We start from the raw sequence: 25097 nt of genomic DNA on the forward strand, positions 1-25097 counted from the left end.
CGATACTAAAACCCGCACATTCCCAGGCTCCTGTCATCTACAACCTCGTTATCTGGATCATTGCAGAAAAGGGAACCCAGAGGCTGGTAATCTTGTTTTCTTGTTTTTTTCCTCAACCACACATTATGAGTTACAGAAAAGATAGACATGCATTCAAAGTTAGAAAAAAAAACTTACAAGATCAAACAGTTTCATGCTGACAGACAGGGACAGAGAGAAATAAAGAAATGAAACAGAGAAACAAAAATGTAAAATAAAGCTCAACAGCTTGTTAAACAGAATACACAGAGATAAGCATGAAGACAGGGGTGCAAAAGAAAGTTAAAAAAGGAGACTGGAAACAAAAGTTAGGAAGACTGCAGCTCGGTGATGCCGAATTACTGCCAGAGATACTTGAACGCAAGTCAAACTCCAGCAGACTGGGAATGTCAACACTGGGCATGAAAAGCCACAAACTGTTGTAGCGTGACCAAACTGTAACACTGCAACACACATGTGCTTTTAACTCTATCAGATGAAGCCACTGACGGTCCCTCGACGCTACTACTCACGCAAATCTTGTGATCTCGTAACTCCCCAAACGTCTGTGAATAAGAGAGCGCAACTCGCCCCACAGGGCAAGGGCTATACTAAAACTTTGATACTTTATGTTTTTATGACAACATGCTGATGTCAGATTGTTTTTTTTTTCAAGGTCAACTTTAACCTTGCGTGCTAAAACTGCTTAGGTACTCATGTCCCCCAAGTGAAGTTTGAAGATGATCCATAAAATTTTGGGTAATATAAACCTTTTACTAATTTTCACATTGGACGTGACCTTAACTTTGACCCGATTTTCACCAACATTAAATCAACTCCAGCTGTTATTGATATCTACCATCACACAAAATTTTGAAAATTATACCTTAATAGCTGTGGACGCTAGACTGATTGCAAACAGATACACAGACAAGCAAACAAACAGAGCCGATTACACACTCCCTCCCTTTGGCGGGACATTTAAACATGCTAAAATCATAAAGTTTGCTTCAAGTTAATAAGTTGAGGTACTGCATATGGATCAGCATCACTTCAGACCAGAACTTCTCACAACAATCAAATAGTAGGTGCTGCATTCAGAGTAAAAAAAAGAAAGGTAAATGTACAGAAGTTAACAGTTACTACTACCTCAATGACACATCAACAGACCAAGCACAAAGTGTCTTATGCAGAAACCTTTAAAAAAATGTAACTATCTTCAAATAGTTAGATGTGTCTATGGACAGCTATGGAGCAAAATGTGAATTTTCCGTAGGGAGTTTTAAGGCATCGTCTGACTTATGAATAAAATCTACAACATTTTTAATCAGCCACACGTTTCAAACTGTCTGAAAGCATCAGTACTCTTTGTAGTTTTTAATTAGTAGCCATTGAGTGTAAAATCCTTAAAAGGCACGTGTCTATGTCCAAACGGACATGTTAATATAATTAAAGAACAGCGAGGCTGAACATTAAAGCCGCTCCATGAAATGGGCAAGAAAAGCCTGAACGGATACATTCGGCTATGTTTAAAAAGTGCTTCTACTCAGCAGTGCTGTGCTGTGACCACTATGGACTCGGGAGTGTGTGGATGTGAAAAAGCCTCCTGCTTATGTTCTGACCCAGACCCCTCTAGCTCTCAGTCGCAGATGGTTTAAAACTTTTAGCGCACTTAACAGCTGAAAATGTGTCCGATATCCTCATCGCTGAAGGCATGGGAAGCATCCTCATCTGCCTCCTCATCCAGCTGGAGGCTGCCAAAGGAAAACGTGTTTCTGGGTATGGGGGAACTAGAATTAGCCTCCGCTGGGCTACCAAACATCACGGGGCTGCTGCAGTTGCCCCTGTTATTTTCTAACTCAGACTCGCTGGACTCTGAGCCGCTTGTGTTCGGGCCATCGTTCATTTGAACTGCTCCATACTGTGTGACACCGGTTGATCTTAATCGTTTCTGCCCCAGACTGGTCCGCGACCTGCCTGGCGCAGTTAGCCCATTGGCCACCATGCGGCGCTCAAGAGCAGCCATGCGTTCAGCCCGAGAGAGGACAGTACGCGATTCTTGCTTTGCAGAGGACGTTCCTTGGATTGCGTCTGAGTCAAAATGGGCTTTGTGGAATTTCTGTGAGCGAGGAGATCGGCCCATGACGGGAGAGCATCTGCCGTCATTAAAGTTAAGTGGAGTGGGACTGTAGCCGTTCTGCTCTATGCGACTGAGGGAAGGTGCGTGATGGAGAATGTCAATCACAGGACTGGCAGTGACACTCCTTGAACCCGTCACAGTGGAAACTGTTATAGGGCTGTTGCTCTGCCTCTCTCGGACACCTATGTCTCCTATAATGCTACGAACAGGACTTCGGTCAACCGTTTGGCATGACTGCTTGGGAGAATGTTCTAGCTCATGACTCATGATGAACGATGCTCTAGAAGAAGAAGACTCCCTATACATCCTACCCAGAAAGTGCTCCTGTTGAGCCTGCAGAGCCCCATTTATCCCTCCAGAGCCAGATCCCCGGCGGAGCATACCCTGTTCTCTATAGCTGTGATCTGACCTGCTAGCCTGGTCCCTGCCCAAGTAATACTGAGCATCTACATCACTGCAGTCAATGTAGGGAATGGAAAAGCTGCCGCCTTTAGCAGCCCTAGATGCTGGACCTGTATTCAGATGTTCGGGGTGAGTCTGTCGTGTTGGGCTCCTTGTCTCCTCTGTCCTGGATACAGACCCCGTTCTCTCTTCGTGGCCATTTCTCTGATGCGAGGGGCTCATCCTCGCCCGCGAAGCTGACGGGTCTTCTGCACTCACCAGGACTGACTCCTTCCAATGACGCCGAGGAGAATCAATTCTGTCCCCAGGAGCACCACTCTGCCAGTATGAGACAGGAACACAGGGTTAAAGAATTTAAAGACCACAATTTATTCATTGTATTCATTACTCTTACTGAAGGCCAGGATTTTAAAGTTTTTAAATAAATTCTGCCTGACTTGAAAATACCCTGCAGATTTCTTGACTGACTGTGGAGTACCCCGTGGCTCTGTTTTGTTGGGCAGGCTGGCATCTTCTATGCACACACACATGTGCAGGGATACCACAGCACAGTATTGGGCTACCATGTGTCACCAGAACAGCCCTAGTGCTCCTTACTAATGATTCCCACTCCACAAAGTCTCTTGAACTGTGTTGGAGGGATCAAACACTATTCTTCTAAAAAGATGTTCTCTAATTTGGTGCTATGATGACAGTGTTAGCTGTATAAAATAGGAGTTTATTCATACCAGAAAAATGATCTTAGAGCATAACAGAGTCTTCGGATGAGTAGGCTGTATTTTGCTGTATTTTTACATTATGTGCATTTTTAAAAGAGAAAACAATGTGAAAAGCGACACTATGGACTGTATTTGCTCAGACAACAAAAAAATGCTGTATGCAACAAACTGCCCACTTAAAAGACTCACGTCTGTTGGCACTTCACGGTGGCTTGGAGAAGGCAATGGTGACAGGCGACTGTTGTGTTGGACCCGACTGCTGTACTGAACACGACTGTGTTTCCTGGCAGACAGGATATTAAAGGTCAGCGTTATAAACTCTGAGCACCCTCGCCTGTACCAAATATGTCAAACCTATCTGCAGCCTTTACCTTTCAAACGGGATCTTTTTAAATTCAGACTCTTTCACATATTCAATCACCTGCTTCTGCGTGCGACCGCTGCAGAGATAAATACAAGACAGTTAATGATGAGCTATTCCGCAAGAGCCTTAGTAGACTGTTAAGTGATGGGTAGAAGCTGCTGTGTTCTTGCAGCCATGATAGACAGAGTTTAGCTCTTTGATGCAAATGCTACCTGAATCTAAAGGAGGAGCCTCGTGAGAAGAGTACGGGCTTGGGCTTGGGCTTAGGTTCCTCAAATAGGCGGAAGAAGGCGTGATATTCGACACAGATCTTCCAGAAGACTTTACAGCAGTCCCTGCTTGGCATTAAAAACTCCAGAGTGTCCTGATATGAACTCTGGGGGACACATCAAGACATTTAAACACAACATCAGTCAGTGAGCTGAAGGGTTTCAATATCTTGTGATGTCACTTACATTTAGATCCGGCCTCAGCTTAATGAGGAAGCGTTTTCTCTTGAAGCTCAGTTTTCGAACTTTAGACCAGTTGAAGGCGTTAATCTTTGTGTGTCCCTGAAGTGATGAAAAACAGAATTCACTATTTTGGACTATTAAACACATAAAAAGCGTTTGATACCGGCTGGGCTGACCTGCACTGATTTTGGACTAACCTGGAAGACCAGGACACCCGTGTGCGCCACAGTCAGGCTTAACTTTGTTCCCTCGCGATCCTTGGCAGGATGGAGCCGAATCCCGTACATCTCCAGCCTGCGTGCAACTTCTAACAAATGGTAGTCTGATTCTGCTGGTGTCTGACCACTGTGGTATAAAACAAAACAAATGAAACTATATTTCATGTAGTGTTTAATAGAAACAAATCTCATGGAAAGACCATAAGCATCAATAAAGCGATCATACTAACGAGCACTGTCACAAACCTCCACTGTCAAAAAACAAACAAAGACACCTTCTTAGTGTTGGGTTGTCTATACTTTTGAAAACTGGAAGCACTGGAAGCATACTGTAGTGGTTTACGCATCTACCTAACTAGTGAAGAGATCCCCAGTTTGAGCAAATCAAAGATGTGGAGCTACCTGCTGTGGGGACCGCTCGCGAATGAGGGACCAGCTGAAAGTAGCTTTTATTTAACCCACATCTGTTAAACTCTTTAATATATTCCAAGCCTTGGTGTTATTATTGTAACAAAATATTCTGTGTTATACGCTCATAAATTGGTTTTACACACAGGAACATGAGCTTTAAAATTAAATCTATTCATTGTTCACTTTAGAAAGTATTTTCTAGATGGTTTTGGAAATAATTATTAGAGCAGGGAGGGTAAATTAAGACAAAAATGAATCGTATTCTCCTGCTGGATATCTGGCTAATTAAAGTGAAAGACAAAGACAGAGTTCAATCCAGGTTTCTCAAGTTTATCTGAGTGGCGGTGGGAGGGGCTGCAAATGCCAACTAACCTTCCTATTTCTTATCAGTGGATAAGCCTTCCTGTTTCCTGTGTGCGGTAATTAATAAGAGATTTAATTCTACATGGCACATAGCCAGAAGTACTGCAGTCATCAACTAAGAAGGACTCGTGGTGGGAAAAAAAGAGCAAGTTAAAGGGAGCAGTCAGCTCTAACGGAGCTCCTTTCATGTTGCCGCAGCCACCCACTGCGTGCCCATCTCTGGCATGACACCCTGTAATGCTGAGGTGAGACAAGTGTTAGCAAAGCCTTGGCACGTATTCAAACCCACGCACGGTTGGGGGAATTTTGCGAAATATGCTTTAAGGACATTTGGAAAGTTTCCAGTAACATATTCCCAACACATACCACTCCCAAAACGAGTGGCAGTTATTATAGAAAAGCCTAAAAAGAAGCGCCAAGTTCAATCACTAGCTTCACTTCTCGCGACCTCCTGCATGAGACGCCTCAGAGCGCTCTCTGACAAACTGCGTTTTTAACCTACTGAACCGGCCAAGAGCAGCAGCGTGAGTCATGCAGCAGGTTGAAGGAGGATTTCAGATCTCTGTTTGGAGGAAAGTAGTCTTTATAGACAGAGGAGAAGATGAACTCACATCCACTTCTGGCCAGAAGCTGTAAAACAACTTACAAAGACTGCCTTTTCTAAGCCCGTGTATAACAAAAATACACAGCTCTCTGAGAAAGGAGCCTTTCATTCAATGGCTGTTTTCCTGAATGTGCCACCTCTATAATAAAGGTTCCCAGTGGGACACGCACGCGGTCTGAAACAACATTTCCTGTTGACGGGTTGAGAGAGTAATTTGAGCGCAGCCATGCCTTCAGTGACCTTATGGAGAGAGTTAAACAGAAACTACAACTGGAATCAAAGAACTGCCTTATTTTAAAACCACTGTGCAGCCTTGAACCAAGATCTCTACTCACATATTCTTTGAGTGAAATTCCATGATTTTGTCAATGAGGGGCATTTGATCTGGGATGTAGTTGTTGTTGAGGAGGTGTGACCGGCACTGGCTCTCCTCAAAGTCCCCAATCTCAGCTTAAGGAAGACAAGAAAGGAAGGGGGGAAAAAAAGCTCATGTTATACAAAATAAGAATAAAATAAATAAGAATTGATAATAATGAGAATAATAGAAAAGAAAGTCAATGCAGGGTGCTTGTAAAAGCGCTTCAGAGCGTGGCTTTTCTGGAGGAATTAAAGGTATTTCCTCTTTTAGTGTTTTATTGATACAAAAAACTTTGATCACTATCGTATGACAGACTGCGGCAATGAAAATGCTCAGCATTTCCTGGCATATCACCATCTAACTAAAAAATACCCACTGTAATACCTAGATAATCAATTTGCAGTGGTGTGCAGTGTGCACTGTTACAGTCACGGTTAAAAGAAAGCACACCCTCTTTAGATGAAATGTTTTCTGTATCAGGATATAATAAAAATAATCCGTCTCTTAGCTGCTCTTAAAATTAGGTAAACACGTCCTCTGATGAACAACAACACATGACATCTTACACCCTATAATTATTCATTTAACAAAAAAAAGTCATCAAAAATTAAAAAGCAGTGTGTAAAAAATCCTCACTGCTTCTGCAGGAAATATGAGACTAAGTAGCCGCTGGGTGCTGATAATCAAATGCACTTGATTAACTGATCATCAGCGAGCGCGAGCACCTCTATAAAAGCACTACTTTAGGCAGCTTGCTGGTCTGGAGCCATTGTTTATTCACACAATGCCAAGAATGAAAGACATCAGTGATTTTAGTGAAGCGATTGTTGCTGATGGTGATGATTTGGGAACTCCTCAAAGTATTCTAGAGACAAATGTGAGGCTAAATCACTGTTTACCTAGTTTTTCAGACACTGCTTCTACATTTTGTTTTGTCAAGTAAATAACTACTTGCTGTAATATGTCATGTGTATTTGTTTATCTGAGGTTGTATTTACCTAATTTTAACAGCTGGTGAGGACTAGATTCTTTTTTATGACGTCTTTTCATGTAAAATCTTAGAACTGACACTGTACTTTGCAGTGTACTTTTGTTTTTTTTACCATGACTGCCTTTCATCTATGTGTGTGTTTTGTTCCCCTGAGCTTAATGACAAAAACAGCTCCGGCGTTCCTTACATTGTATAATGTAGGAGACCATCAGAGCGGCGCTGGTGTCGTTGCAAGTCAGACGTCCACAGTAAAGGTCCTGTTTGATCTGGAGGGCAAACAGGTACCTGGGCCAAACACAAACAGCATTCACATTATACAAAAGGAGGAGCTGGAGTTTGTTGTTTTCTACCACCTGAATTCTGGATCCACTCAGAATGAAGTCTACTGCTAAACTCAAACATGGCAGTCAAGAGGATTATTGCAAATTCTAACTAAATGAAAAGCATCTTTTGCCTTTCTTTGAACCACAGTCAGCTGGAACAAGTGTACAGTTTAAATTCAGAAATCTATAAGAAGTAAAGTTAGTTTTTGGGACATTTCCTGAACACATTGCACCTCCTGGCTGTAGTCCAGCACAGAAACAAATATAGTCCTGATAAGAGGCATAATAATTAGTTTGGTTTTTTGAGAACATCTAACGTCAGCGCCAACTAGTCAAGCAGTTTACATCCACCTCCGTCCTTCAGCTGCCGAGTTCGCCAAAAAATGTTTTCAATGTCTTTTGCATTTTCAAATCAATGAATAATTATGACAAATAACCAGGATATATACGTATATAAAGTCCAGAACAAGAAAGGAGAAACCAGAAAACCATTAGCTCCACACTAATCTCCCAAGAGCTAAATCAGAAACATGGCAGCCCTGATATGTGAACAGCGTAGCGTGGCGGGGCATAAATCTTGTGGGAACCGCAGCACGTTTCATGTTTCCACAATTGTTTTCAGTCACAGTGGAAATAAGTGACACTGATTTACACTGACACACTGTATACAAGTGCACGTTTCATTGCCAAGCGGAAGATAAGCATGCTGTTGGGACGAAGATAAGTTATATCACACAGAGAGGAGCTCACCTCGTCAGCTCCTCCAGTAGCTGGGCGTGGTCCGGGGGAAAAAACTTCACAGAAAACCTCAGGATTGTGTGTTTCGGCCCTGCGTAAACACAACAAAGAGATCTGCTATTGGACTGCATCAAATACACAGAACAGCAGCTCTTTGAAGCGAGATATGCTTCTCGCTCGCTTACAGGTTTTCTCCAGACAAACAAAGAAACGTCCACTGAGAGAGATTTCTTCAAAGAATAGGGTTCAGTATTTTAAAGCACTTACGCCTGAGCTGCTTGATAATGGGTTTGATATGGTCCAACCAAACCTGTGAAAGAGAGAAGACGGTTAACACGGAGCTGATTTTAGGGAAAGCAACGTTAGGTATGCTTGACAGAGGTTCCTCTGTACTCTCATTTACTCACCATCATCTTTTGTTGGTTCTGAAACTCCAAGCCAAAGTAGTCACCCTCAATGAGATTCATGTGGGAGCACACGAGGTCAAACAGCACCTTGCCTGAGGCTTTTTGCTGTGAACAAAAGGAAAAGACAAAGAGCTATAGTTAATATAATATATATATATAGACTGCAACAGTAACTATTCCTGTTTTAAAGTCAGCTTTTGTCCTCAGCATTGAAGTCAAAGGAGACTCTGGTATTTTATATGGTTACATACATAAAGCCAGCCAAACTTCTGGGCCGAATGACACAAAAGAGCACTCAGGCGCAAAAGAGCCCAGCTTTGTTGACCTGTCAAACCCCATGCGAGTGAATGTTACCCAAGTAGATAATCATTTTTTTGACTAAATTCCTCTGCCAGCCTTCGTCCTTCTATTCTTGCTTTCACGGGCTCGGTTGGTCACAAACCCCCTTCCTCCCTGCTGGAGCTAGAGGGGGAGGCAGGTCCCGTCTTTGATCTGTGTTTTCAGTGTCACTGCTGTCACTGATGACGGCCCAGAGGCCTTTGAGGTTGATACAGTATCAGGACGGGATAAAGACCCTCCCCGACCTCCGTCCTCGCTCGCAGCGCACGCAAACACTTTGAAGAAAGAGCGAGCAACCCACGTGCTGCCTGGCGATGTGACAACACACAAGCCTCAGAAATCCACCACATCTTTGGAGAGAGAAACTTTCCCATGTAAGGTCAAGTAAAAGTCAGGGATTTCCACTGAAACACTTCTGTTGCAGGCACCCTGAGAAGACAGAGCTCTGTCAGGCACAAACACAGCAGGAGAATTTCTGCCTGGCTGCTTCCTCGTGACTGCTTTGCACCAGAGCGGAGCGTGTCCCAGCTATAGCATGTGAGTGTTTGTAGTAGCAGTTCCCTTTGGTTTGGATAATGATCCAGGGATGTCTCCGAGTGGGTTTCAAGGAAGCAGTTTCTCCTGTGCTTTTACATAAAAGGAAGACGCGTGACATGAATTCCCCTTCATGCAGCTGAACTGTATTAAAGGGTCTCGCCCGCCTTTAAATGTGTCTGGTGTTTCACAGGCAAAGAATGATACAGTCTGCGCTCCTGTTGTTGCTCAAAGAATAAAAAACATAAGCTTCGCCAGCTTAGTGAAAGGGTTTACTTTCACAAAAAAATCCAAAGTCTTTCCCAAACAAGCGCCCACTCACAACATCAGCCACTCCCCCCCCCCCCCCCCCCCCCCCCCCCACCATGCGTCTGTCCTTCCTTCACAGCACTACTGTCTCTCGTCAGGCAGCGCAGAGGGTGTCCTCTGTCACCATATGGAAACCAGTTGTTTCCATATGGTGACAAGCAGGCTAGAGGGAAAGAGCTTAAGCCCTTCTCACACGTAAATATGCCACCCTAACTGAGGCAAATGAACTCCTGAATGACTTCTATGTCTCATGTTCTCTGAATAAATGTGCCCTGCGGTGGCTCCAGGAAAACATACGGCGGACAAACCGCTGCAGGTGCAGTGTTGAGGCTCAAGAGTGTTTCTGTCTCACGTATCCAGCCTTATAAATCTGCTGTCGGGGCAGAAATGACCACGAGCCAAGCAGAGATGGGTAAGGCCGAGGCTGATTAAAGCTTGACAGTGCTTGATTAAATGCAGCTGTTGCAGACTGGAGTTATGGCACTGCCATTTGACACCGCTGCAGCCGGCACAATAATAAGGACGCTGTTAATGATGCACAAGACCCAAAGATGACAGCTGTACTGGCGCAGGCACTTGGAGGACACTTAGTAACACAGTACTCACTTTAGAGTCTCTAAAAGCCTAATTGCAGCTACGTAATAATGAAACCTGGCATAAAAGCAACTTGTCTTACAAAACTGAACCCTCTTAGTTGGTACACCTATCTATTACTAATATACCTCAATACAATAGACATTTAATCAATCCTAGCAGGATATAACCCGCTTATTCTGTTTCAGAAGCGATATACAGTACTGGATTGGAGTAGTTTTAGTTAAATTTACCCAATAAAGTCTGAACCAACTGTTTACAAAGAAAGACGCACATCTTTGGACAGTACAGGTGTTACTAGATTACTACAACTGACTCCATTTTTTTCACTGGGGAACCTGTAGGCAGGGATTTTCTCTTATTCAGCCACAAAGGCAATAAGACCATGAGATCAATGTACACTATATGGACTATATACTGAGCCACACCTCTTAGTCATTCTATTCAGGTGTTTCATTCAATCCCATTGTCGCTGATGAATGAAATCAAGCACGTATTCATGCTGTCTGTCTTTACAAACATTTCTGAGGAATGGGCTGTTATAGCACAGCTGCAACAAGTCTTTGGTGAAATTTCTTCCCTTCCAGACAATCCACAATGAGCTGTATAGTAAGTGGTAATATTGCAAAGTCAAAGCATTCACGAACCACAGCAATTCAGCCACGAAGTGACACAATAGGTAGTCACCAGTGCTCTGCTGACTCAATAACTGCAGATTTTCAAAGTCCTCTGACTTTAACATCAGCACTGGGAGCTTCATTGTATGGGTTGCCATGGCAGCAGCATCTCCTTGCAAGCCTAGTGTTGGCTTGAGTGATGTAAAGCATGCCACCGCTGGACTGTGGAGGAATGGAAACGTGCTGCAGTGATAAATCTCATCTCGTTTCTCTATCTGGCAGTCTGGACACCAAACTGAGTTTAGTCTGGGTTTAGTGAATAGCAGGAAACACCGCCTGCATGAATGCACGGTGCCAGCTGTAAAGGTTGGTGGAGGAAGGATAATGCTATGGGGTTGTTTTCTAGTTCCAGTGAAGGGAAATGTTAATGTTTTAGCTCACTGAGATATTTTTTATAGTTCTATCCTTTCAGGTTTTGCGGGAGGCTTTTTCTGTTCCAGCGGGACTGTGCCCCACTGCACAAAGCTCAGTCCAAAGAATGGATGGATGATTTTGGTATGGAACAACTTAACTGTACCACACAGAGCCCTAACCTCAACCCCACCGTACCTTTGAGATAAACTAGAAAGGAGATTGCCAGCCAGGCCCTCTCATCCAACATCAACGTCTGAGCTTAGAAATGCTATTAAATGGGCACAAATTGCTGCAGACAAGCTTCAAAAGCTTGTAGAAAGTCTTCCCAAAAAGAGGGGAAGCTATTGTAGCTGTAAGGGGGGAACAATTTCCATAATAATACACATGGATTTAAAATTCCAATTCCCAAAAAGTTGGGATGATGTGTAAAATGCAAAAAACCCCAACAACCTAGAATTCAGTGATTTGCAAATCCCCGAATTTACAATAGAACATGGAAAACATCAAATGTTTAACTGGGAAAATTACTGAAACCAAATCATTTCTGATCTATTCACAGCAGAGATTCTGTACAGGAAAAGTTCAAGTATCACAAATAAAATAAATGAAGGCTCTGTTCAAGTGTACCATTAAACCATGGCAGTGTGACAGTGAGCCAGCTTGCAACCGAAGTGGGAATGAAATCCAATTGTTCTTTATTTCTGAATGGGTGCCTGCATGTTGGTAATGAGTGCCATAGCTGCCACATATTGTCAAGCACATATATGTGGGTAAATCCTAAACGTGTTGATACATGCTAACACTTTCAGAAGCTACATTAAATTAGCTGTTTTTAGCATTTCCAGAGCTTACATTTGCTGGCACTAGTCGGTGCCAATGTTCCCTCTAAGCTGCGCACGTGCGCAATTGCGCACTGCTGGCACGGTCTCTGCGCACAGAAAATCTGCGTTGCGCACAAAAAAAATCTAACCTGAATTGAAATTAAAATTAATACTTTAACAATTCTGTTTTGCAGTGTTAGTCAGTAAGTGACTGGCTGCTCCCATATGGGATTAGAACAATACCACCTTATCCTATAGTCCAGCCAATCACGAGATTCACATTCGTATATACGCAGCTAATCAACGTCGTTGACAGGCTATGACAGCGTCCTTATGTGCCGACACCGGTGTTTTAGCTAGCAAAGCGGCGTGGCTGATGTGGAGTGAAGCCACGTTAATGACAACGTGTACAACCATTGGAGATGTGAGCAGGACAGACGGAACAATTGACGGAAAAAGTGTGGACTTTATACCAGTTTTTAAATTGTGTTGATAGGCCACGTAAAACCGGAGTTGTGATAAAAAAATATGCAGTGTTTGGTTTTCTTCCTGAATACTATCGTTGTTTATATTTACTGCGGGAAGAAACGGTAAAAACGGCGTTTTATAAGAAAAAAGGCTCGAAAGCGCTCTCCACCTGTGAGCAAAAACAAACCCCCACCCCCCTCTCTCTTTGCTATTCGTCCAAAAAAGTACCATGTCGACCAATCAAAAAATGGTATGGCAACGCGGCATCTAGTTGTTAAGAAACGGGGGGAAGTTTTAGGAGTGACGGCGGTGTTTTGAGATGTAAGAGATTTGCGACGTTTAGCGCAAATCTTGTGTAGTTAGTGTGTAGTGTAGTCGATAGTTTTGTTGTGTGTGTCAGAACAATGAGGCGACTGCTGAATGTTACAGGTGTTACAGGAGTGATACATCTCCTGTTGTCAGGCCTGCGGGTATCAGGCTGTTGTTCTCCTTTATCTCATAGTGGACAGAAATTATTTTTTGGAGTGGCACAAATAATTTGTGTGGCATCAAATTTGATGCAGAACAGCTGATTGTTCTGTAAATAGTTTGAAATGTTTATTTAAAAATGCATTGGCTGCATTTATAAAAAAAAAATAGCTGCAAAAAACTTTGTTGTTTGCCAAACTGAGTTACTTTTTTGAGGAGTAACTATATAATTAATTGCCCAGCATTGGTCATTATATACTATATTTTGCAGACAGAGAGTAACAGGACTCTCTCCCAGACCACAGACTCACACTCATAATACAAGTCAGAGCTTTATTTAAAAAAAAAAAAAAGAAAGAAAGAAAAGAAAGTTGTGTTTTCAAAATTGGAGTTCAAGTTATTTTTACTTCCAATAGTGTTAACATACTACACAGGCCAATGGCTAGATTTTTTTTTTTTACATTTTCATTGTAAATGGGCTAAAGCAAGTTTAAAAGTAGTCTAACATAAATGTAATTGCTGTAACTTGATTATTTTAATAAACCATGTAACTTGGATGGATTAGATGCTGGTGTGACCACAGTGCACACGTCTGATGTCGCTCACAGTGGTCCAAGGGATCGCTCAGGGAGTTTGTGTGTTCGCTCAGACACATGAAAAATTAGAGGGAACATTGGTCGGTACTACAATGGGTCTTGAAGAAAACACAGATATTAATGTTCTGTGGGAATAATTTCTTCACAACTCTTTGGTTTTCTTTCCAATATTGTTGGGTCTGTAGCCTACAATATCAAGTGCCCTGAGGTAACTGTTGTTATGAATTTGTGTTTTACGAATAAAACTTCGAACTGAATTGAAATATTGACTTGTAGCAAAGGCCTGGTCTGAAAGTCTGGATTAAGCAACATCTGATTTAAAGGGACAGTTAACTTAACCATTCAGGTTGTTTTGGAGTGAGATGCCCATATTTGAAGATATCAGCTTTAGAAAATATTATCCCCTGGTGAAAATAATGGGACCCGATGGCACTTCCCTTGAGGTGCTCCAAGCTCCAAAAACATTAATGTGAAAAAGTCAGCAGCAATATCTCCTTCTAGAAATCATGACCTGGTTACTCAAAACCCTCAAATCCTGTTGTGAGCACTTTAATGTAGGAACTCTGTTTATGTGCATTTTTTTGGCATCTGAAGCAGCACAAGGCAAGTGCGATCATGTTTCATTAGATTCACGGAAAGTCACTGATTTCCACAGTTGATATCTCAAAAACTGGGCAACGCACACCAAAACAATGTAGACGGGTCATTAGCACTACAGGCCACAGACAAAATACTTGAATTTAATCTCAGAGTGACCTGTTCATTTAATTTAATTTAGGTCACTGAAGCTGTAAAGACACAAGATAATTTACTGTGTCAATTCACTGAACCATTAATTACAGCAAAACTGTTTTTATATCCTATGTTCATCCAGATGGCAAACAGTACATTTAACTCTATAAAACCTAAACCATGAAATAATTGCCAGAAATTTATATATAAATATATTTGAAAACAGTGTTTATTGAACCTATATTTGTAGCATTTTTTGATTTTTTTTTTTTGCTTAAAAAATACAGTGTAATTTTTTATTTGGAGGCGGGGCGTGTTATACTGATGATTTACAATTCTCAAAAACTCACACAAGCTCATGCATTAAATTAAATACACTAGGTGTTAAGGGGTTAAAAATCTAGGCATCAAAGTAGTCTCTAAGAAGACTGCACAAGCACCAATAAAGTCAAAAGGCCAACGCTAAAGTGTACAACAATCAGACAAAAAAGAAGCTGTGACTTCTTCCCTCTGACAGTGCAGCTGACTCAAACCTCTACATACATGTCGTGCAGCCTCCGCTTTCAGCTGAAAGGTTACAGTCTTAGGAAACATCATCATCAGGACCTGACATTTCTTTCATCATCTGGAATGCCAAGAAAATGTCACCAATCTTCCTTTTCATGGCCTCTATCTATTAAAAAAAAAAAAAGGTTTATAGTTTACATAGGAGCCGTCAATTGCAGCATGAGGCGACGCTTTCTGAATCAGCAATCTCAGACCAGACAAGACGCGCCGGGAGACTCTGTCTGGGTTCATCAGGTTTAAACATAGACTCATAGGAGGCTACAACTGTTTACATGTGTGTGAGTGCGAGTATGGCTACGCCGCTGCATTGCCCTCTGCATGCTCCGACTGACAAAATGCAGCTAAATAGAGATGACAGCAATGTCTGCCTGGGTTTCCACTTCAGGGTAGACCAAACACTCCCCCCACTCCCCCCCAGCACACTTTGTTAGTAAGCTCCTGTCAGCAAAAAGAGATAAAGGTCAGGTGTAAAGCAGCTCTGTGTTCCCTCTACTATTCCCCTGCAGGAGATATTCGTATGGCCCACTTCACCCACAAAAAGCTAGGCCAGGCGATGCTGGACAAACCTGAGGTTGTGTGGGGTAATGGGGGTGGGTGCCGTAGATGGCAAACAGACTGCGAGTGCCTCGAGGCTCCAGATGGACAGAAAAAACAAAGGGAATCATGTCTGGTTGAATATACTGGTTGGTGAATGGGAGGAGTTGATGCTGGCATTGAAGCAAAGGGGTTAGACATGACTGAAGAGGGACGTAAGAGTTTATTCTTTGTCTTTTCCTGTGTCGTGGACCCTGCTGGTAAACTTGTGCCTGCTGGTTCAGTTAAACCTTGACAGAATGTAGAGTAATACTCTGCCAGCAGGAGGTTTTCAGCCGTGACATTCAGCAACGTCACAGGAAGCCGACTGAGGTCACGGATGAAAGAGATGTGTGTCATTCAAAGAAAGGAATAAGTAAGTGGTAAAAGGTCAATTCTCAGATTCAAAATATCTGCAGCGCTTATCAGATAAGGTCCCAAACAGGCTTAGCACTATTATAAAAGTGGTTATTTATTTATTTTTAAGTGATATCAAACTGACGTTTGATTGACTTAGTGCCGGAGACTGAAAGTGAGCTTTGCCAGCCAAAACCTTTGCGTCATACTTCTCACTGTGGTATAAGTGGAAAACCCCAGGAACAAGTCTTAAGTGAACCACGTCTCTTTTGATACAGCTGCTGTAGGAAAGGCTGAGATTACAAAGTGTTTACAGTAGCAGGCACGTGCGTCCTAGCCGGAATCCCTCTTGAAACCACTAACTAACCATCCCATACTCCCGTGGGTTCTGTCGCATTAAAGCCAACTATTCAAAGTACTGTCCTGCACATGTGGGCGTCTTTGCATCTGTGCTGTGGTGCCCGAGGGGGGGAATGAGGGCAGAGACAGAGAAGTCAGGAGCAGCTAAAGCTCATTCAGATTCAGGTCATGCTCCGCAGAGGTTCTCAGGGTGACTTGACTACAGCAGGGATATGACAAAGGGATAAAAGGAGGGAGACGAACCCGCTGATAATCCCGTCAAATTACTGGCGTGCTCCCGGAGCTCATACAGATATGTGATGAGGCATATATTGAGCCGTTTTAATGGATGTGAAACACTTATCATGACATCTAAAAGTATTATTGTCCTTTTAGGAAATAATCAGCAGGTAAATGATTTAACTATCAAGCCGTTGATTTTGACTGCCAAAGCTCCCAAGAAAATGATCAGTATAAATCAGCTGTCAGAGCCACTCTGTCACACGAGGCCGGCGGAGAGGACAACCATGAAAATAACGCCTGGATCCTGACACAGAGGTAGAAAACACCTCCTCCTGCTTCTCTCTTGGAACCCCCCCACCCCCGGACTCATTACATTGCCCGCCTAGCCTCCCAGGAGTCAGGGCTGCAAGAACCATATTGATTTTGCATAAAGTACAATTAAATGTCCTGTTGTGGCCATTGTGCTGCTGAATATCTGTGCATCTGCGCAAAGACCTCCCACTGTCAGTCACTGCACCACAAATTAGCACAGTTGCAGGTTTGCATCGTTAGTGGAGACGGTAAACAAGCAGCAGCAGAGTTCAACCAAACATGCCAGCATGCTTTGCAAAGATGAAGCTACGGGACTACGTTAAACCCACACTGAGCCAACACAGCGCGAAGGCCTATCAGGCCTTAACCCAACACTGAGCATAATTAAAATATGCAAGAGGGCAAGAGCGGGTTTTAAGGCAGCTGGAATTACCAAAAAGATTGGCCTCTTTTTTTCTTCTTCATCTGTCCAAATCGCTTTCAGAGTGCCTCAAATTCTGAACCCATGCTGGGTATTCTCCACCACCACATCTCTTCAGAGCTGGGGATTACTGTCACACAGAGGGAGGATGCGTCACTTCACATTTAGGCAGAAACTCCCCATTTAGCTAAGCTCGATAAAGGCAGACTGAAGAACAGAATTCGTTTTGTGTCACCGCATTACCATAAGAAATACAAAAAAAAAAGAAAAAAAAAAAAGAATGAGCTCAAAATACATTTGCTGCCAAATAAAGAAAATAAAATACAGAAATTCAGTCTCCATCCAGTGTTATGAGGTCAAGATATTTTTTTCCAGATTATCAGATGTCATCTCACCAGATTCTAAAGACCTGCATGCATAAGATATGCAAAAAACAGCCATTACCTGCAGATTTAAAAGCAAATTGTGTAACTGCAGCTGTAAATACAGTTTTCCTGCAAAGGTAATTATCACCACCTGCAGAATTAAGAGACCGTGTGTTCTCTCGCGTAGCTGTGAGTACTGTGGAGCTCTGTACGTGTGCGCAGGCAATCAATAGGTTAATTAGGAGCTTAATTAACTGTAACTGTGAGAGATAACTCCCACAAGGTCAGGCCAATAGGGAGAAAGCAAAAAAGGCAATCCTTTCATATATATATATATATATATATATATATGTATTATATATAATCTCAATACAAAAACATGTCAAAGAGGTAATTCTTAATGGTTTAGCACCAGCCATGCCTTGCCTGACCTTTACGTCTGATGGTCTTATTACAGAATACACCAGAGAGCTGAGCAAAAGACATTATCAAGTGAACTATTAGGTTTATGGTAACACCAGCTACAGCGGTATATGGGGCTGAAGTTAAATGTGATTACCTGTGATGCTTTGGAGACCGAGCGATGTAATAATGGTCTAAATTAATCTGTAACAGATAAAATATCAGCACACGAGGCACGAAACCAAGAAAAAAAAATCCCCCATTAAACCCTCATCAGTGCTCTGCATAACAAACTGGAAAACCTACAAGCCACAATCTGTCACAGTCTGCCAGGAACAAACATAACTAAATCAGGGCTACAGTCCAATTTCATGCACCTAGTCCGAGTAAACTCGGCCACTACATGCCAGGATCATTTATATCCCCACAGCGTGTGACGCTTCCCCTCGGCTCAGAATTTTCAAAGCACATCTGCAGTTGAGCATGTTGGATGTTTGTCTCTAAACACACTGTTTCAATATTTTTGGAATATTTATTTTCCTAATTTAACTCTGAGCACTGCTGGGACTGTAAGACAACATGCAAAATCGAAAATTAATATCAGAACAGCAGAACAAACAGCTGTTGATTTAGCAATCTGGGCACTGGCTCCCACAGTCTGAGACGGGCCAGGTATACTTTACCAAGCTTCCAACCTGCACAAATCCATCAGATGCTAAAAAGATGGGACGCCCTCTGGAAAAATTAATATCCAAAGTATGCTAATTAACTGTAAGCAAATGTGCCACGCTGCATGCATAAACAGCAGCTTGCTAACAGAAGCTAATATTGGAGCAGACGTAGTGATCTATATAATCACTGTGATGTCTGCTTGTGTGCTCTGTGTGCTGTAGAGATCAAGAAAAAGAGAGACTGAGGCAATAATATGGGATGGCATTAAAGCAGAAAGCATAATTAATAAGAAGCTCATAGTGTGGCAGAATTCACAGCCAGCACCCATTAATTATTATACCACATACTAATGCAAAAACTGCTCAAACAAACAAACAAACAAACAAGTCCGAAATTAATTCTCATTTTCACAATATGATCACATAGACCGCATATAAAACATAGAATTAACCATTAACTAATGGAGGGACTAATGCAGTCCTTGAGTTTGGCATTCTAGCCTCTGTGGTGGAGTGGGTCTGACTGAATGCCTCAACTTCTTTTTTTGCCTATTTTACTCTAAATGGGGCCGCAGTTTACCAAATGAGCCTTTAAGGTGTGTAACATAAACCCTGAAACTAGCAAGTAAGTACAGAAACTCATCAGGGAAATTTTATGAGATTATGGATCAAGTGAGCCATAGCATCATTTTCCTACTTAATTAGACCTCTTTGCCATTAAAGCAGTCTCCCCTTACGTACCATAAGGCACACCGGATTATAAGGCGCACTGTCAATTTTTGAGAAAATTAAAGGATTTTAAGTGCGCCTTATAGTGCAAATAATACGGTAGTTGACATACATTCACTGGCCACTGAGGCCTATTCAACTGCTCATTTAAGCAAATATCTAATACGCCAATCACACGACAGCAACTCTGGTCTGAGTATTTTAGAAACTGCTGCACAACCATCTCTAGGGTTTACAGAGAATGGCCCGAAAAAGAGAAAATTTCCAGTGAGCAGCAGTTCTCTGGAAGACAAAGTCTTGTTGATATTAGAGTTCAGACAAGAATAGCCAGACTGCTTCAAGTTGATAAGGCGGCAACTTTTCCTTCTTCTATTGTTTGCTCCATTTAGGGGTCGTCACAGGACATCACCTGCCTCCGTCTCTGCCTATCCCTCGTATTGTCCTCTGTCACAGCAACCCGCCTTCACTATATCCATGGATCTTTTCCTCTTGTCTATTCAACATCCTTCTTCCAGTATATTCACTATGCCCCCTCTGCACATGTCCAAATACATGAGCCTTGCCTCTCTAGCTACTTGATCTGTTCCACTGATATACACATTTCTAGTTCTGCCATCCATCTCCTGCCTAACATCATGCGTCAACCTGTCCATCAACACTGCAAACAAGAATGGGCTCAGAGCAGATTTCTTACGTAATCCTTCCTCCACTTTGATCTGTAACTCCTACCGCACACCTCACCGTTGTCTCTCTGTCCTCACACATGTCCTGCACCACCCTCACATACTTATGTGCCACTCCACAGTTCCTCTTCTCTAGTTCTACAAAGACACAGCGCAACTTCTGAAGTGCTCTTTCTCGCCATGTAGTCATACTCTCAAGTTAACCTAGCTTTAAAAAATCAGTCCTATATCTGCATGGTATGATTCATCAACTTTATCCCTCTGTAGTTACTAAAGCTCTGCACATCACCCTTTTTCTTGAAAATCGATACCAGTAAAATTCATCAGGCCTCCTCTAATTGATCAGGATTGTGTTAAACCATGTTGTTAAAAAGCCCAATGCTCTCTCTCCTAATCATCTCCATATTGTCTCAAACTTATTTCCGGAACAGGACAATAAGTTCATCAGCTCTTAGTCCAACAGAAGATCTTTGGGAACAGGAGATTCACATGATGGAGCTGAAATCTGCAGGCACTATGTGATGCTGTCATGTCAATGTGGACCAAAATCTCTAAGGACTATTTTCAGCACCTGGCATGAAGATGCCTCTAACAGTTTACAAGGCAAGACGTGGTCCAACCAGGTACTAGTAAGGCGTAGCTAACAAACTGGACAGTCAGTGTATAGGCTGGCACAAAAAACAGTGTGGGATACTGTTTAAGCCAGCTGATCTTTCAATATCTTTTGTTTTATGAGAGTATAATCAGAAATGTTGGAAGCTTGCACTTTCAGATTCTAAAAATACTGCATGAGCCAAAGCCAGATATGACTGTCCATTTCTCTTTTGATTTTCCAAATCAATTTTATATCATGCAAATTCAATAGAATTCCATTCAACACACTACCTAATGTGTAGAAAAACAAATGCAACACTGCCAAAGAAAAGCTTTTTCCAGTCTGAACATGTCACTCTTTTCATGATTTGGCACTGTTGAAGCTAACTACTGCCTGGAGTGTAGCATCAACACACTGAATCAAAGTCTGAGAAACCAGCTTTCTGCCTCACCACCAGACTACCACAGATTTTCCTGAGTGGGCTGCACTGTGAGAAAGATGAGACCCGGGAGCTTGTATGGTGTTTAAGATATGTTTTTTCCTCCCACTGGTGGAGCAGGCAGGTCTCTGAGGAATACTGTCCTGCTGCACGCTCCTTCCTTTACACATAATCTCCACCGGCAATAAATAAAGACAGGAGCACATGCTCTCTTAGTGGTGAGGCCAATCAATTGGCCTTCTCAAGATTAGCCCTAAACTACTTAGCTCTTAGAGCAGCAAATCCAGAGGCCCTCTGCCCTGTGATGCAGTCAGGTAAGTGTCTCTCAGCTGCTATGACCTGACATCCCAAACTTTCAGCGGCTACAAAAGAGCTTCAGCAGCTGAACTGAAATTTGCATGCTTTACCCACTGCTACACAACATGTACTGGCAAAGTGTCTAATTTTGTACAATATAATAGGTCAAAAGGAATCAGATAAACACAACACAGGTTAATTAATCTATAATTGAGAAAAAACACACCAAAAATAATCAGAGTCCCCCCTCCCCAAAGAAATCAATATGTCAAAGATCACATTTAAGCACTTTAATATATTCACACTGAAACTCTAATTATCTCCTGGCCGCCAGTCAGCTGGGATTTCCTTGTCAGAATATAGATTACCTAAGAACACACAGACCTAGAGAGCAGAGCCTCGGACCAAACCTACCGCTTCCCGTGGATGAGGATTAAGGTCAACAACCGGGGAATCGCCCTCAGTTTATAACTGCACCAGTGATATAACCAGGCTACCGAGGCATATGTGTTCATAGCGCAAATGCACAATGCAGAGGTATCTGATTAAAAGTCCAATTAAGCCTGGCTTGTATTCTCTTTTTTTCTCTTGACTTAAGATGTGGCTTTGAGATGACAATAACAGGTGCTTCAAAAAAAAAGCAGCTGGTAGTACTTAGGCACAGCGGTTGAGCCAAATGCTGTTAACACTCACATAATGGTCATGCTAACATGCGGCTGTTTTGAGGGAATAATGTTGCCTCTGTTCATCATCTTAGTTGAGTGCACTTACACGCTCACGTTTGCTAATTAGCACAAGATATAAGAATCTGAAAACAAAAAAGTCAGCACAGGGATTCTTCAGGACCCGGAGCAACCATCAGTATAATTCATCTTGAGGGGGGAATCAATTCTTCTTCTGTCCTCTGCTCCCTTTAGGGGTTCCCACGGCAGATCAGCTACCTCCCTTTCATCCTATCCCTCCTTGCACCAACCGTCTGCATGTCCTCCTTCACTAGATCCATGAATCTTCTCTGTGGTCTTCCTCTCTTGCTCCTGCCTGCCAGGTCCATATTCAACAACCTTTATCCAGTATATCCACTACCACTCCTCTGGGCATGTCAAACAATATCACCCTTGCTTCTTTAACTTTCGCCATAAATGCTGGTGCCAAATCTATTTTTTCAGGATTTACTTCTAGGACATTACCAACATCATCAGAATGTATGACATGTATGGACAAAACTCTGAGGCTATAATCAAGAAGTAGATTTTGCAGGATCTGGTTTGCTGTCTTGCGTGCCATGGATATCTGTATCAATCCATCCAATACAGAAAGTCCTGGTTTAAGCGAATTCTCTGAAGAACTCAAAGACTCGGTGCTACCTGAATCAGATTCACGCAGCATAAAGTAAAGTGCACAATGTCATTGTTTGTTGTTCTCTGGGGAGGCCCTTCAGAGTGCCTCCTTTATACCATGTTGGAAACATACCAGAAGTCAGCAGCTGCTAAATCAGTTACAGACACCACCAGTGGGATTTTTTAAAAAAAAGAAAGACATTTGCTGCGTGTGCTCTTGTTGTGTTTTTCCTCTGTTTGGACTGACACTGAATGTGTGAACAGCTGTACTTATTTTTGAGGAAAAAATAAGCATGGTGGTGCGAGACCTGTGTTGGCTTCATAAACTTTGCAAAGCTGCATTACACTGCACATTTCAATATAGCAGAGTTTAAATCTTCTGCACTCTGCATGAACCTGTAGCTGTCTCCAGAGGATGAGAAATATAGTCCTGGTCCTGAGGTAAAAGCTCACATTTAAGAGTGCTGGTAGAGAAACTCGAGCAGAGAAATAAGCCAGCAAATGAATGAAAGAGCAGACAGAGGCTCAGTAAAGGCAGCTGTTGCTGTGCGTCTGCAGGCTGAGTTGCCGGGACTAAAGAATACCCGTTTTTCTACTGGCAGATGGAGCGTGACCAAGAACCATGGCAGGAAAACTGTGATTCCTGTAATCTGAGGGAAAAAATCAGCTGAAGGAAGGCTTGCGGTTAAGCAAATAGTAAGCAATTATAAAATGATGACAGATCAATCTTTCCATGGTGTGATGCATGCTCTACTTTTAGAGGCATGGTTTACACTATTTTGCTGTGTAATAATGCTGTAATTACTGTGGCCGCTTCAGGGATCTTTGGAAGTTAAAATACGGTGGTGCAAATGTTACACCCAGCTCATGGCTTTTCAAGCACACCCAAAAACCATTTCTGTACGCTGCATGGTGAGCACTACAACATCTGCCCGAGGAAATGTGCACAATGGACTCATGGTTTAGAGTGCCAGAGCTGAAGGGTTTTCAGAGAGTGAAACAACCCACTCTGACTAATTTAGCCATTCATAAACAATGGATGAGGGGTTAACATGAGTGTTTCTGTGAGTAAGAGGTTTAAAACGCGATCTCTCGTAGGTGTGTGAAGTTTAAATGCGGGCCTGGGGTTTGTCTCACCGAGAGAGATTAGTACTCAAAGCAACCGAGGTTTTCAGTCTCGCAATGCTGCCTCGTTTTTTAACTGAGTGGAAGATATCCATGGTAACGTCTTGGATGTGGCATGGCGACTCTGCTCTGGTGGCGGCTCAAAAATGTGTCGAGTGTCACTCTTTTAGCCAAACGACTCAGTGAAATGATTTTTCCAAAGCATCGACGCAAACACCAACATGAGTGAGACAATTTCTCAACTGTGGCCATGAAACAGATCTCTTCTGTCTTTTAGAAAAGGGTTCCAGCACAGTGAGGAAACAATCTGTATCATTTGACCAAAAACAAACTATAAACAGGCTGTCATCAGCTGTTTAAGCCGTAATTATCTTCTGCCGCATTTTTAATAGTCTATGTGGGATTTCTGAGCGTTATTGCAACTACTAAGCAACATTTTTTTAATAGCGAGGACCAGTTCTGTGAATATGCACATCATTAACATAGACATGGATCTACATCCACACATATGGCGGTCAAGAAGTGCCAGCACAGGCTAAAGTGTGGTCAGACAGCCTCCCCACACAATCACTGGTGAAGATTGGGGGAGGTCTAAGTACACACCAACAATTCCATGCTATTAATTTCAAAATCCTACGTCACCTCGTTCTAAAATTATTGCATTCACATCATATTAAGAAAACTTGATCTCTGACCTTTGACCTTTGTTCAGAAGGCCATCAATTTTGACAAGATCTACAACACCACTGGCTAAAACGCAGGGTTTTGGGGCATTACACTTCTTCTTTTGTATTACACTTGTCCAGTTTCCTGAATTTTTTAAGGAGACACTCTATACCAGTGGTCCCCAACCCCTGGGCCATGGACCGGTACCGGTCCGTGAATCGTTTGGTACCGGGCCGCGAGAGTTGAGGCTCGGGTGTGAAATGTATGGTTTTCAAGGTTTTAATCATTAACTCGGTTTCCCTGGGTATTCTTTTCCCGTGTTGTAGTTGTGTGTCTTATTTTGAAAGAAATGTTTACGCATTACCACAGTGACCAGAGAGCATTAAGGGGCAGAGAGGAAATCCTCCTCCTGAAATGCGCCAACTCTCAATGTTATTGGCGAATTTCAGGAGGACGCTGCTAATAAAGTTGCACAATTACACAGTGAATTCGCGTTTATTATTATATTTACAAAATACCACAGTTTTTGTCTCGGTTGTATCACTTTATTTAGTTGTATTTATCCGCGACACCTTA

The 25097-nt window shown here is 42.5% G+C and overlaps 1 protein-coding gene across 1 annotated transcript in view; it reads right to left on the reverse strand.

Annotated features, from left to right (window-relative positions):
- LOC134646352 (FERM, ARHGEF and pleckstrin domain-containing protein 1-like) overlaps window positions 1-25097 on the reverse strand; it is a 59157-nt gene that overhangs the window by 15749 nt on the left and 18311 nt on the right. Inside the window, exons 3-13 of the mRNA XM_063500225.1 lie at window positions 8509-8613; window positions 8369-8411; window positions 8114-8192; window positions 7228-7325; window positions 6027-6141; window positions 4293-4440; window positions 4099-4194; window positions 3856-4019; window positions 3651-3719; window positions 3469-3562; window positions 2671-2878 (exon numbers count right to left, since the gene is read on the reverse strand). Coding sequence (XP_063356295.1) covers window positions 2671-2878; window positions 3469-3562; window positions 3651-3719; window positions 3856-4019; window positions 4099-4194; window positions 4293-4440; window positions 6027-6141; window positions 7228-7325; window positions 8114-8192; window positions 8369-8411; window positions 8509-8613 — 1219 coding nt within the window. The remainder of the gene's footprint in view (window positions 1-2670; window positions 2879-3468; window positions 3563-3650; window positions 3720-3855; window positions 4020-4098; window positions 4195-4292; window positions 4441-6026; window positions 6142-7227; window positions 7326-8113; window positions 8193-8368; window positions 8412-8508; window positions 8614-25097) is intronic.

Source organism: Pelmatolapia mariae, linkage group LG16_19, assembly GCF_036321145.2.
Source record: "Pelmatolapia mariae isolate MD_Pm_ZW linkage group LG16_19, Pm_UMD_F_2, whole genome shotgun sequence".
In the NCBI taxonomy this organism is placed as follows: Eukaryota; Metazoa; Chordata; class Actinopteri; order Cichliformes; family Cichlidae; genus Pelmatolapia; species Pelmatolapia mariae.